The sequence below is a fragment of the Sarcophilus harrisii genome, chromosome 2 (genome assembly GCF_902635505.1).
Source record: "Sarcophilus harrisii chromosome 2, mSarHar1.11, whole genome shotgun sequence".
Lineage (NCBI taxonomy): Eukaryota > Metazoa > Chordata > Mammalia > Dasyuromorphia > Dasyuridae > Sarcophilus > Sarcophilus harrisii.
The window spans coordinates 661,187,006-661,199,434 of NC_045427.1; the positions used below are offsets into that span (position 1 = coordinate 661,187,006).

At 56.7% G+C, this 12,429-nt stretch overlaps 1 protein-coding gene across 3 annotated transcripts in view; it reads left to right on the forward strand.

Moving 5' to 3' along the window:
- The first annotated feature begins 3,175 nt into the window (after window positions 1–3,175).
- Window positions 3,176–12,429, forward strand: part of ADGRA1 (adhesion G protein-coupled receptor A1) — a 196,831-nt gene continuing 187,577 nt past the window's right edge. For all 3 annotated transcript variants that reach the window (XM_031957074.1, XM_031957076.1, XM_031957075.1), the window contains exon 1: window positions 3,176–3,567. In XM_031957074.1, coding sequence (XP_031812934.1) covers window positions 3,338–3,567 — 230 coding nt within the window. In that variant the 5' untranslated portion in view covers window positions 3,176–3,337. The remainder of the gene's footprint in view (window positions 3,568–12,429) is intronic.

A 12,429-nucleotide genomic window follows, 5' to 3' on the forward strand; every position in this document is an offset into this window, starting at 1 on the left:
CCATCTCATTAATATTCAAATTTGCTTTCATCTTTGATAAATCGTAAAATTATACATATGCCAAAGAATTGTTTTAAATTAAATTTCTTTATGATTTTTTATCATTGTTTGATTTGCATATCTATTTTATATGTCCATAAATGTCCTGGGTTTGTGTGAAAATTTCTCGGGTGAAAAGGGTCTTGTGAGTGGAAAAAGTGTAAGAAGTCTTCATGTAGTATAGAAGCACTAGGCTTAGAGTCAAAAAGATTTCTTTTCCTGCATTCAGATCCAGTCTCACATATTTATTCTCTATGTGACTCTGAGTAAGTTACTTAGCCCCATTACCTCAGTTTCCTTATCTGTAAAATGAACTGGAGAAACAACAAATCACTTCAAAATTTTGTGAAGAAAACCCTAAATGGAGTCACAAAGACTTGGACAAGACTGAAAAAGTGACTGAACGGATACAACAAAATACTATAGCAATCAAATTATCAAAGGGCTACCTCATAGAACTTGATAAAATTAATTTGGAGAAATAAAAAGATCTGTAATAACAAGGGAAGTATTTAAGTTAGAGAATAAGAACAGCATTTTCAAACTTTGAATGATATGAAAAACCAGCAGTTATTAAAATCATCAAATATTAGTTTAAAAATAGAAAGATTAATGCAAAATACTAAACAAGGAAAAATTAAGAAAAAATAGAATTAAATAACCCTGTTTGACAAATTGGAAAACAAACAGTTTAGGAAAGAGCTCTCTTTTTGATAAGAATCTGGGAAAACTGGAAAACATTCTGGCAGAAATTAGGCGTAGACCAGCACCTCACACCACACTCCACAATATATTCTAAATTTGTGAATTTATGTTAAAGATCAGGCTATATGAAAATGACAGGGAGATTTTGTCCTTCTGAGATATGGGTGATCACTCACTTTCCTCCAGAGGATTTTCTACAGATTCTCTGTACCAGGCCTTAGAAACTTCTTTCCCTCAAAGCCCACTCTAGTCCTCACCCTTTTGTCCATCCTTCCAGCCTCTGTCCATCCACCTCTCCCTCTGCAGTTTTATCTTATGTGTTGTCTTCTCTGATTACCATGGAAGTAATATGAAGGAAAAGACTGATTTGTTTTTATTTTATTTTGTGGCTCCCCTCCCAACTGTGATTAAGTGATAGAATGGATAGAGAATAAAGCTCTTGTCTTTATGAGTTCAAATCTGCTCTCCAACACCTACTAGCTGTGTGACCTTGGACAAGTCAATTCATCCTATTTGCCTCAGTTTCCTCATCAGTAAAATGGAGGAGGAAATGGCCGACCTCTCCAGTATCTCTGCCAAGAAAACCCCAAAAAGTCAGACACAAAGGAAATGCCTGAATAACAGCAAATTATTCCCAGCTCTTCGCACAGTGCCTGGCACAGGATAAACATGTAGTAAATGTTTTGTGACTGACTAGTACTACAGGTAGAAGACACATTTTATTTTTGTTTTAAATCTATTTACTTGTTTTAACATTCTTTTTTTCAATTGAGTTCTGAATTCTCTCTCTCCTTCCCACACCTCCCCCCTTCTCCCCCCCCCATTCAGAAATATATTATCAATTTCACATGTGAAATCATGGAAAACATATCCATGTTAGCTATGTGGGAAAAAAGGGGGAAACTTCCACTCCACGGAAGACGCGTATTCTTAACCAAACAAGGGCCAGAGGCCGTTACAAAAGGCAGAAGGACAACTCGGATTGCACAGATCCGAAATGCTTCCACAGGAACCAACCTGCTCCACTCCCAGACTGAATCTGCCCAGAACTGGCCTTCAGGGGCTGCGCTGATCCCCATGTTCCCAGCCCGCTAAGGCCCAGCAGAGATGCCTGGGGCCCAGAAGGACCTTCCCCTGCCAACCGCCTGTGAATCAGCCCTCTGCCGGTCCCTGGGCTCCTCCTGTGGGGACCTTAGCTTGCTGCTAAGGGCACGGAGAGAAGCCCCCTGTGGACCCAGGTGAGCACATGATCTTACCAATGAAGTGCAAGGTAATGGGGAAGAGGGCGTGGCTGAGCTAGGGGAGGTGCGGAAGCCCAGAGCTGCAGCACAGCATAACCTGGGTGTCGGGTCGGTGTTTTTCCCAGGTTCACGTTGGCCACTTGGGTCTCAGGTGAGAGAACTCTGTGGGGTCAGGAACAGGGCCCTGGATGTGTGTGTATGGCTCTGTGGGGGCTATGTGAGCCCTCCCCTCACCCAGAATCCTTCCCTCTGCCCCTGCAGAATCCCCCAGCTCTGTATCTTAGAGTGGGCCACCGAGAGGCCCACCACGCTCTGCATCCGACCATCCCCTGGGCCCGGGGCCATTCCCGGCCACTACCCAAGAGATCTTTGAGGCTGTAGCCCATCACCCTCAACTTCCCCCGGCACAGCCACGGTCTGCATCCGGGGGCTTTTCCCCCGGGGAGCCGCGGGGGAGTCCTTGCTCATCCCCACGGAAGTTCAGGGTTCCAGTTCCCGTGCAGCCTTCTCACCCAGAACCTGCCATCCCGGACAAGGTGAGGGGAGTGGGGGAGGAGGAGAGGTCCTTTGGGGGGGGCAGGCCGACAATTCCCCCCCCCCGTGCTCCTGACCGGGCTCTCGGACGCTGGCACTGCTCCCCGCACCTGTCTCTCGGCAGCTGCGCTCTATTTCGCGCCCCCCCGCTCCCCCCCCCCCCGTTAGACTATGGCCGTGGTTATTCTGAAGATAGGGAGTCTTCGTCACGGTGTCCCCAGGGCTTGGCCTACTGCGCTGGGTGACCGTCTCACCCGGCGACACAGAGGGGGCAGCGGGAAGGGGCCGGGGCTCTGCCTCCAGCCCAGGGCCCTGAGCGGTCTGGGGAGAAGGCCCTGCTCGGAGGCTGCTCCCCTCTGTCCAGCGCTGGGGGCCCGGGTCTGGCGTGAAGACGCACCGCGGCCTCCGGCAGCCGCCCCCGCTAACCCCGACCGGGGCTTCCCCGCCCCAGGTGGCAGGGAGGCTCTGCCCCCCGACTCCGGACGGCGGTAGCCCCTGAGCTGGCCGTCGGCCTCCCGCTTGCTCGAGGTCCGGCCCCGCCACTCTCCCTTCGGCCTCGGCTCCAGGGCCCGGCCTCGAGAGGCCGTCCCGCCCCGTCCCGCCTCTGCCCCGCCTCCGGGCCACCCCCGCCCCGCCCTCTCCCCCGACTAGGCCGCCCCGGGAGTCTGGAGGCGGGGGAGGCGGAGGGAAGAGGAGGAGCCCCGAGGCCGCCAGCTGGAGAGGAGCGGGCCGGAGCTGAAGGGCTGCCAGCCGGACGGCGCGGGCCATGAGGCGGCCCCGGGCGCCGGCAGCCCCAGTCCGCAGCCGCCCCGAGCCCCATGGCCCCCGCGGCCGCCCTGGCCCTGCACTTGGCCTCGGTCCTCAGCCTGTCGGGGCTCGGCGCCGCCAGCCGCCACTGCCCCGAGCTGCCCCTGGACGGCTGCGTGTGCACGGCCGAGCGTGCCCAGGGCCCCGGGCGGCCCGAGCTGCGCGTCCGAGTGGCCTGTGCCGGAGGGGACCTGGTGGCCACGCCACAGCCCGAGCTACTTCCCCGCCGGACCGTCAGCCTGTGAGTACGCCCCGCTGGGAAGGGAGGAGCGGGAAAAGAGACCAAAGAGGGGGAAACTGAGGCAGGCCCTCCGCGCTCCTGCCGAGGGCCGAAGCGGGATGCACGTACGGCGCCGCGGCTCCCGCCTCGCTCGGTCGCCTGCCTCATCCGCGTGTGCCAGACACCGAGAGGGCCCCCTGTCCCGGGACTCGGGGATCTGGCAGCGAGCCAGTCGTCCGCCCCCCCTCGCCCGGGGCCGGGTGGGAGCCGGGCCATGACCGTCGGCTCGCCGAGCTTTCCCTACCGCTCCCCAATGTTTCTTCCTCGAGACCCGCAGCCCCGACTCCTGTCGCCCGATGGGGGCCGAGCCGCGGGGGCCCGGGCCCGGACTCCGCCACCCCAGGCAGCGCCCGGGAGCTCCGGCTTTCCCTGGGCCCTTTGGCCCATCTGGGCCGGGCTCCCTCCCTCCCTGCGGGAGCTCGGGGGCCGGTGGCTCGGCCAGCCCCGAGGAGGAGCAAGCCGGGAACACCGTGACCCAGCTAACGTCTGGGGAGCTCTTCTGGGGCCGTAAAAGTTTCAGGAAAGTTGGCCACCAGAGGAACAGGTCCTTGGCTGAACTCGCAGGAACGGATTAGCATTTAGTGCCTTGTCAGAAGTGGAGAGCCGCTCCTCCTCCAGCGCGCTGCCCCCTCCCCCGCCGACCGCAGCCCCGAGACCCTCCGAGCTCCCTAGGACGCTCCCAGCCCCTGCCCCACTAACCCTCTGCCCCCAGCTCCCTAGGCATCCCGCCAGCCCTCTGCCCTACTGCCCCCCCCCCCCAGCTCCCAGCTCCCCTGGGCGTCTCCAGCCCTCCCCAGCCTCTGCCCTACTAACCCCTCTGCCCCCAGTTCCCAGCTGCCCAGGCGTTCCCTACCCCCTTCTAACCCTCCTACCCGCAGTTCCCAGCTTCCCCCCCCCCGCGTCTTCAGCCCCCCTCCCTCCGCCCTCCCCCCAGCGCCGCATCCCAGGCTAGCCTGATCTCAACTCCCCTAGGTCCCCCGCCTCCTCCCAGGGCCCCCTCCCTCTGTGCTCGGGAAGGCTGTCCGGAAACTGGCCACTTCTTCCCCCCCTCGGCCGCCCCCCTTCCCTCCCCCCCCACCCCAGTCAGGGTTTGCTCTGAAAAGGTTCACAGCGATTTTCTTTTCGGAAGGAGCAGGATTCGCCCTGGTCAGTCTGTCTGGGGCCCTTCTCCTCCCCAAGCGCTCGTTGACTAGAGTGTCCACGTTGGGGGGGGCAAGGTCCCGCCCAAGCCGACGCCCCCAGCACTCCCCCCCTACCGACCACGCCCCCCTCCCCGCGGGCCCCGCTCACCCGGAGGCCGAAAACAACCGGAAAGGAGAATTTGTTTAAACGGGACTGGAGCGGGGTGGGGGGAGGCAGGGGCGGGGTGGGGAAGGACGCCGCTACCTGGCAGCCGCGCCCAGGGGCGCTCGCCACTTGGGCCCCGGGCGCGCTTTCAGCCGACCGAGGCCGGAGCCGCGAAACGGGGCAATGAAGGCCGCCTCGAGGGCCCGCAGATCCCTTCCGGAGGGGCGAGGGGGAGGTCAGGGCCACGGTCACGTCCTGGAAGCGGAGCCTCGCCCCGTCCCTCCTCGCCCGATCCGGCCGGGCCTGCTCAGCGTCTCTCTGTTGACAGTTCATGCTGTGAACATCTTCACCGCTCGCTGCGCTTTTCCTCAAGTCATCACTTTCTGGAGGACGCCGAGGAGAGCGCGCGTAATTAAGCACATCTGGAGAGCGTCAGCCTGTCACTGTACAGATGTGGCGTGTACGCTGCAGCCTCGCCTCCGAGCTGTTGGCGCTAATGGCGGGCTAATTATCCTGGGGGAGACTGCCGCGGGCGGGAGGCTGCCTCCGGGCTGTGCGCGTGTGCTCGGGGGGAGGGTGTGAGAGTGTGCTTGGAGTGTGTGTGTCTGTGTGTTTGTGTGGGCTTGGGGTGTGTGTGTGTGTGTGTGTGTGTATCTGTGTGTATGTTTGGGGTGTGTGAGTGTGTGTGCTTCGAGTGTGTGTGTCTGTGTGTTTGTGTGGGCTTGGGGTGTGTGTGTGTGCTTGGAGTGTGTGTATGTGTATCTGTGTGTATGTTTGGGGTGTGTGAGTGTGTGTGCTTCGAGTGTGTGTCTGTGTGTGTGCGTGTGCTTGGGGGGTACTTGGAGTGTGTCAGTGTGTGTGCGCACCCCCACCCCCACCCCCTTCCCGGGTGTCCCGATCTCATTCTCCGGTTTTCCGTAAGTTTGGAGCCAGGTCTGGATTCCTCGGGCCGCCGGCCTGCGGGTCTTCCCTCCCCCTTCTCTTACCCCTCCCCAAAGAAATGGCCTTAGTTTTTGCGTGGGCCGAGAAGTTGCTTGTTTTTCTTGTTTCTTGTCAGTACATAAAACAGGAGCAGCGCGTAGTAGTTTAAAACGCTTGTGGATGAGCACGTAGTAGGCACTTTAAAAACGCTTGCAGATTCGTTGGTTCGAGATCCCCAAACTTTTTGAGTTTCCCCAAAGAACAAAAAAGGGACTGAATCTTGAGCTACTTTGTCCCCCTTAATCCCGCCCGCCCCTCTCCTCACCCCATCATACCCCCTTCCCCTCCCCATCTTGACCTGAAACGTCTCTCTTTTTCCTGGACTTCTCTTTCACTGGGAACTGTTTAAGCAGCGATTGTGATTGGAGAAGTTCGGAGCCAGGGGATTCAGCATAACCTGAGGAGCCGAGCTGGGGCGGGAGCCCCAGAGCTGGGGGGGAGTGGGAGCCCCAAAACTGGGGGGAGCCCCAGAGCTGGAGGCTGGGAGCCCCAGAGCTAGGGGTGGAAGCCCCAGAAGTGGGGGTGGGAGCCCCAGAGCTGGGGGACTGGCCGGCTCCCGAGGCAGTGATCTGTCATGGCCCCTCATTCCCAATTGGGGAGCAAACCCAGGAAAGCGGGGCGCCATCTGACGCCAGGTGGCTGGAGCACCAGCTCTGAGCCGGTCACTGCTGATTTCCAATCCGCGGCAGGCCAGCTGGCCAGACAACAGCCGGTCCCTAAGCTGGAGGTTTTTTAATTTGTGAGCAAACAGTGGAGGGGACAAACAGCCAGCACTGCTGAAGTGCCTACTGTCTGCTGGGCACTGAAAAAGTCCTAGGGACACAGAGACCAAGAAAAGCTTTGGTCTCATTCTGGAGGGAGCGACAGAAAAAATGGGGAACACTCAGTGCCAGCAAGATTCCTCCAGGCCGTCAGATAACAGGGAAGGGAAGGGGATCTTTCAGGGGCCGGGAAAGGCTTCCTGGAGAAAGTGAGATTCTAGCGAGCTTTAAGTGAGAAGAGGAAATATATTTATCCAAGGGAAGCCACATCCCAGCAGAAAAGTGGCGGGAGCTATTTGCTCCCAAGGAAAGTCTGGGCAAGGCAGCCTGGCCTCGGGCAAGGGTGAAAACCGAGCTGGAGTGCTGAGACCGAGGTTTTCCAGGGGTCTGAGAAGCCCCCGGGCTCAGCTCCTTTGGGGTTCCTACCTAAACACGGAGGGAAGTGCTGCAAACACAGGTGTTTCCCTGAGGCGATGGGGGCCCTGGCACAGGAGCCCCAGAGGGGGTGGGTGGGTGAGGGCAGCGCTCTCCATATAAAGGGCCAGAGGCTCTGGATCTGGGTGTCCCGGGCACCATGGCTTTCTGTGGCACAGGAGAGGAGCCCGAGCCAGTCACTGGCTGCGGAGACCATGGACCGGCATTGCCCCCAGGGCTCTGAGGGCCTCCCAGGATCCATCCGTGGGGGACCCATCTGCGGGTGCCCTGTTGGAAAGGGGGAAATGAGAGGAGGCGGTGACCCCATGACCTCACCCACTGCTTCCTTTCTGAGCAGGGCTCTGTCACCGGGCCCCACAGACCCTCGGCTCTCAGTGGGCAGACGCTCCGGCCAAGGGAGCAGAGAGGGAGGGCGGCGGGAACTGGACTGGCCCGCGGTCAGCTGACCAGTAGGAAATGTCGCCAGAGTCTGTGTAGGAAGTGACCCCCCCCCAGACAGTGAGGGGGGTTCCCCCTCGGTGTGGTTTGTGATCCCCAGCCCAGGCTTCCTTCTCCTGTCTCCTCGGCCGGAATGCTGTGGCCAAATCACTCAGGAAACAGGCCGAGGTCAGCCTGGGGGTAAGGGGGGCAGTGGCTGCCCCCCCCCCAGGGCTCAGAGCAGGGCCGCAGGCAGCGGAGCAGGCCGGCTGAAGAGGACTCGGCCAGAGCGTGCAGAGGGGAGGGGGCCCCAGAGGGACCCGATCGGCAGGTGGGGGCTGCTGGCCAGGCAGCTGCACAGTCTGGAGGCCAGGCCAGGAGGAGTGAGAGGGTGAGGCTGAGGTCAGTTGGAGGCCAGGGCCTTGGCTGGGATGGTTTCCAGGAGGCCAAACTGTCTGACCAAGGCTGGGGCTGCAGCTGCAAGTCCCCCCCCCCCTCAGGACCCTCCCTGCTCCCCCCAGGCCAGAGCCATTCTGGGTTGAAGGGGTCAGCTGTACTAGGGCTGGAGCTTAGGAGGCCCTGGGGGGAGGGGGATCACGGGAGGCCCCGGGGGGTCGGACATGGGATCACAGAAGGCCCGGGGGGTCGGACATGGGATCACAGGAGGCCCCGGGGGGTCAGACATGGGATCACGGGAGGCCTGGGGGGTCGGACATGGGATCACAGGAGGCCCCGGGGGGTCAGACATGGGATCACGGGAGGCCTGGGGGGTCGGACATGGGATCATGGGAGGCCCGGGGGGTCGGACATGGGATCACACATCCCACGCGATGGGATTGCGCGTTATTCCCTCCTGATTCCATTTTGTCTTGGCCATTATCTGAAAGCCTCCAATAACTTTCAGGCAAGTGGCCACGAGGCTCCCAGCCTTTGACTGAGAGGTCCCGCTTTGAGGCACGTAGCCCCATGGGGGTCAGCCACCAAGCAGGTCCCATAGACGACTGCCAGAACACTGATTCTTTGGGGGGTACCTAAGAGCCGGCTCTAATTGTGGTTCGGCTACATCCGGTGGAGCACGAGAGCATAGGGAACAGCTCGCGCTGATAGGATGAGCAGTGTGATGAGCCGAGGGGGCCGATTGTCTTTGTTCTGGGATTATCTTGAAAGGATCCCGCGTGTATCTCAGTATATACCAGAGCCATTTTCGTGCTGTCTCCCTCATTATCTTATGAGCTCTCTGAGGGCAGGGACTATCTTTGCCTGTCTTTGTGTCCCTAGCCCCTGGCATATAGTAGGTGCTTGATAAATGCTTGTTGACGTCATGGACCCATAAATGAGCTGACTTTTGTCTTTAGCGGAGGAAAAAGACTGTTTTTGCAATAATGATAATAATAAAAAAGGAGACCCCAAGGGCAGCTTGGGGGCAGGGGGAGGGGAAGGCTCAGTAGACCCAGCGTATGAAATCTAGCCACGGAAGGGGGGGAGGGAGTGCAAGAAGGGGCAGCCCCTGCAAGGAGGGCACACGGGCCTGAGACGGGCCAGGGGCTGGCCAGAGTCTTCCCATCTGTTGCGCTCAGTCCCGAGCACTGTCAGTGCCTTCAGCGTGGGAACAGTTGCCGCCAGCCTTGCACTGGTCCCCTCTCCCCTCCCCTGTGCCCCCTGCCCTGCTTGGGCCCTCCGCTGCCAGCTCTCCTGCCCACCCAGGAAGGGACTGATGCCCGCTCCCCATCTAGGCACCTCCTGCCTGCCCAGTCTCCTTTCTCCTGCGCCCTGCCGGACCCTCCATCCCTCAGCACCCAGGGCACCTGGGGCTTCAGCCCCACACGCCCCCTCCCTCCCGGCTCTTCCCATGTTCTGTACTTCTTTCCCGACAGGCTCTTGCCACAGCAAAGCCCAGTTAGGGTTCAAGCAGGGGTGGGGAAGGGAAGACTCCAGCGCTTTCCCTGCTATAAAAAGCCCAGCAGTTTATTTTAAAACAGCCTTCCAGGTGCCCGGGCCGTGCCCCAGAAACGTCAAGAAGGGTTTGCGTTCTGCTGAAGCTGAGGCTCACCCAGGCCAACCCCTGGGCTCCCTCCGCCGTCCCCACCTGAGCCCTGCCCAGGGTCCTGGGGCCAGAGAGCCCTTCTCTGCAGCCTCTGGAGTCAGTGTGTGCGAGTGTGAGTGTGTGTGTGTGTGTGTGTGTGTGTGTGTGTGTGTGTGTGTGTGTGTAAATGTATGTGTCTTTGTGTGTGTGTAAATGTGTGCGAGTGTGTGAGTGTGTGTGAGCGTGTGTGTGTGTGTCAGTGTGTGAAGGGGGCTCCAGGAGCCAGCCCTTCTTGCTCTGTGATAGTGTAGACGAGCCCCCTCGGAGCCCAGCAGCCTGTGGCCTGGGCAGTGACTGAGCACCGTCTGGGCGGGGAGGACGGGCTGTGGAGAGGATTGCTGGATAGGAGGAGGGTCCGGGCCCTGTTTCTCGGCCCCTTGGCCCCGCTGGGTCTTTCCGACACTCTTCCAGCCAGTCTTCACCTCTGCCACGGGCCAGCCGAGGGGCAGTGAGCTGGCACGGTGGACAGAGCATCGGTTTTGGACAACCCAAGATCTCCGGACTTGGACACAACACTCACTGGCTGTGTGACCCTACACAAGTCACCCCCCCCAGCCCCAAATCATGGGCCGCCCTTCCTGAGCCTTTGGAGCGAAGGGCTTTAAGAGCCCCCCCCTCTGCCTCCCCTCAGGGCCCCCACTGCTCTTGATGACCGGATGTTCTCCTTGGGAAGGAACACTGTCAAGTTGCCCGGTATAGGGAGCAAGCCCTCTGCCACTCCACTGGAGCCCAGGCAAGGGCAAAGGAAGCCTCAGAAGCTCCAGCTAGGCCAGTCCATGCCAGGAGGAAACCCAAATGGACGGGGGCACTTGGTTGGTCAGTAAGCATTTATTAAGCCCCCACCGTGTGTCGGGCACTGGGCTAAGTGCCTCATGGCTTCTAAGCCAAATCTCCCCAACAGCCTCATTGAGGAGCCTGGAGGCTCGTTCCAGGCCTCACATCCCCTCCCATTCCTGCTCTTGTCATCTTTTTTGTTCATGGTAGAAATATATGTTAAATCTGATATATGCACATATAGTTATACAATTCTCGAGCTGCACAAGAGAAAAAGAAAAGCAAAATAAAATGCAAGGAAGCAACGACAGAGTGAGAATGCTCTGTTGTGAACCACACTCAGTTCCCACGGTTCTCTCTCTGGGTGTAGATGGCTCTCTTCATCACTGAACAATTGGAACTTTTAATTAAACATTGGAACATTAAATCATCTCATTGTTGAAGAGAACCTCGTCCATTAGAACTGATCGTTGTATAGTCTTGTTTTGCCGTGTACAATGATTTCCTGGTTCTGCTCATTTCACTCAGCATCAGTTCCTGTAAGTCTCTCCAGGCCTCTCTGAAATCTTTCTTATAGATTGTTTCTTATAGAACAGTAATATTCAATACCATTCATATACCACAATTTATTCGGCCTTTCTCCAATGGATGGGCATCCACTCAGTTTCCAGTTTCCGGCCACTACAAAGAGACTTGCCACAAACATTCGTGCACATACAGGTCCCTTTCCCTTCTTTAGTATCTCTTTGGGATATAAGCCCAGCAGTAGCACTGATGGATCAAAGGGGTTGCACAGTTTGATAGCCCTTTGGGCATAGTCCCAAATTGTTCTCCAGAACGGTTGGATCCATTTACAACTCCACTAACAACGTATTAGTGTCCCAGTCTTCCCACATTCCTTTCAACATTTATCATTATTTTTCCTGTCATCTTAGCCAATCTGAGAGGTGTGTAGTGGTATCTCAGAGTTGTTTTAATTTGCATTTTTCTAATTAATAGTGATTTAGAGCACCTTTTCATATGACTAGAAATGGTTTCAATTTCTTCATCTGAAAATTGTCTTTTCATATATTTTGACCATTTACCAATTTGGAGAATGGCTTGAATTCTTATAAATTAGAGTCAGTTCTCTATATATTTTAGAAATGAGGCCTTTATCAGATCCTTTGGCTGTAAAAATGTTTTCCCAGTTTATTGCTTCCCTTCTAATCTTGTCTGCATTGATGCTGTTTATACAAAACCTTTTTAACTTAATATAATCAAAATTGTCCGTTTTATGATCAATAATAATTCTTCTTGGGCCACAAATTCCTTCCTCCTGCACAGGTGTGGGAGGTAAACTATCCTATGTTCTTCTAATGTATTTATAATCTCATTCTTTATTTCTAGATCATAGGACATTTTGACCTTATCTTGGCATATGATGTTAGCTGTGGGTCAGTGCCTACTTTCTGCCATACTGATTTCCAATTTTCCCAGCAGTTTTTGTCAAATACTGAGTTCTTATCCCCAAAACTGGGGTCTTTGGCTTTGTCAAACACTGGATTATTAAGGTTATTGACTATTTTGTCCTGCGAACCTAACCGATTCCACTGATTGACTGGTCTATTTCTTAGCCAATCCTCAAATGGTTTTGGTGACCGCTGTTTTATAATATAGAGGAGGGTGTGTGTGCAAAGAACAAGGAAAGCCGATGGAAAGCTCTTCCCCACGGTGGGGCCGTTCAGATGGGGAGACCACGCAGGAGCCGCACAGAGCACGTGAAGGAGCAGTAGTAATTAGGAGCGGGGGATGACGGGCTTCCAGGCTGCCGGAGGGACCGTGGGAGGGAGCTGCTATTTTACCGAGGAGGACATGGAAGGTCACCCAGCTAGGAAGCGTCTGGGACTGGATTTGAACTCGCCGTCCTGACCACAGCGTGCACGTGGGATGGGGGGAAGGCCTGGGAGGGGCAAGAGGTATGACTGACGGGCTCAGACGGGTAGCTGATGGGAGGCTGGGGGGAGGGCAGGGCTTGGACTCCATGTGTGAGCCCGGAGGTGATGGGGGAGGGAAGGGCTCCGGACGTCATTTTGGCTGCTGCTT